Source organism: Eimeria mitis, genomic scaffold (genome assembly GCF_000499745.2).
Source record: "Eimeria mitis Houghton genomic scaffold, Emh_scaff5957, whole genome shotgun sequence".
NCBI classification, from domain to species: Eukaryota; Apicomplexa; class Conoidasida; order Eucoccidiorida; family Eimeriidae; genus Eimeria; species Eimeria mitis.
In genome coordinates this window covers 165-1420 of record NW_013574189.1, presented here as the reverse complement: position 1 = coordinate 1420, position 1256 = coordinate 165, and the positions used below count along the sequence as shown (strand labels likewise).

The 1256-nt window shown below is 53.3% G+C and overlaps 1 protein-coding gene across 1 annotated transcript; it reads right to left on the bottom strand.

The window, feature by feature from the left end:
• Positions 1-218: 218 nt before the first annotated feature.
• Positions 219-746, bottom strand: EMH_0085090 (uncharacterized protein; the record flags this gene model as incomplete). Its single annotated transcript, XM_013500853.1, has 1 exon — positions 219-746. One exon carries the CDS (start codon positions 744-746, stop codon positions 219-221), a length of 528 nt encoding a protein of 175 aa, XP_013356307.1.
• Between the last annotated feature and the right edge of the window lie 510 nt (positions 747-1256).

The following is a 1256-nucleotide window of genomic DNA, read 5'->3' as shown; positions in this document are numbered from 1 at the left end:
CATGGTGGCTGATGAATGCAAGCGGGCACAGCACAAAGCACATTTGTCCTGCTTAAAATTTAATTTGTGTTTTNGGTGGCTGATGAATGCAAGCGGGCACAGCACAAAGCACATTTGTCCTGCTTAAAATTTAATTTGTGTTTTTTTTTCTCATTTCCCCCTGCTTCAGCTATATTTTAAGTGAAATCCGCTTTTCTGCTGAGGGAAACTAAGGCCCATCAAGTGCCGCCTTTGCATTGCCGCCTCCAGGCATCAAATTCTTTGTGCCTGAAACGCGCAGGAGACCACGTGAAGCAGAACATCATGCGTTTGATCCTCAGGAGTCTGGTAGGATCCGGCCGTTTTCCCGTCTTGAGTATTTGTATTGCATTGCTGAGCTCCTGACCCAGAGACAAGGAGAAATGCGTCCGTTCTGTGAAGTTTGGCATTATGCAAGGGTCAGGCAGGGCGTGGCTAATAGCATCTGCTATGGGCCTCCACTCGTTTTCATCTGGTGTCTGTTTGAGAAGTAATAAGGTGCACACAACAGCATCCAACAGGAGGAAACGAATCCCCAGCCGCACAACCGCACGGTATGTCGGGTGTTGCGAGAGATCTTGCCCTTCAAAGCGTACCAAGTGCGCTACCATATCCTCTGCAACGTACGCCAACTCCTTCAGCTGATCATCGACCAAAACATCCTGCGACAGCAGCGCATGGGCCCTCTGTAGCAGTGGCACGCTGCGCCGCGTGCCAAAAGGAACCATCAGTGCATGCCGCAAGTCAACCGAAATCGNTGTAGCAGTGGCACGCTGCGCCGCGTGCCAAAAGGAACCATCAGTGCATGCCGCAAGTCAACCGAAATCGGACTCGGCGACGCATCCAGTACTGCCTCCGGCAAACGCACGAACGGGTGTTGCAGCATAGCAGAGAGGCTAGTAGACGGCGTCCCCAGCAAGGGACTGGCTGCCGAAGTGGTCGTGGAGGTGCCTGCTTCTCCTCCTGCAGCTGTTTCTCCTGTTTCACCAGCTGCTGCTGGTGTTTTACCAGCTGCTGCTGCTGGCTCACCAGCTGCTGCTGCTGTTTCACCAGCTGCTGCTGCTGTTTTACCAGCTGCTGCTGCTGCTTCACCAGCTGCTGCTGCTGTTTCACCAGCTACTGCTGGAGCTTTACCAGCTGCCCCTGCTGTTTCACCAGCTGCTGCTGCTGTTTCACCAGCTACTGCTGGAGCTTTACCAGCTACCCCTGGTGTTCCACCAGCTGCTGCTTTAGTTCCA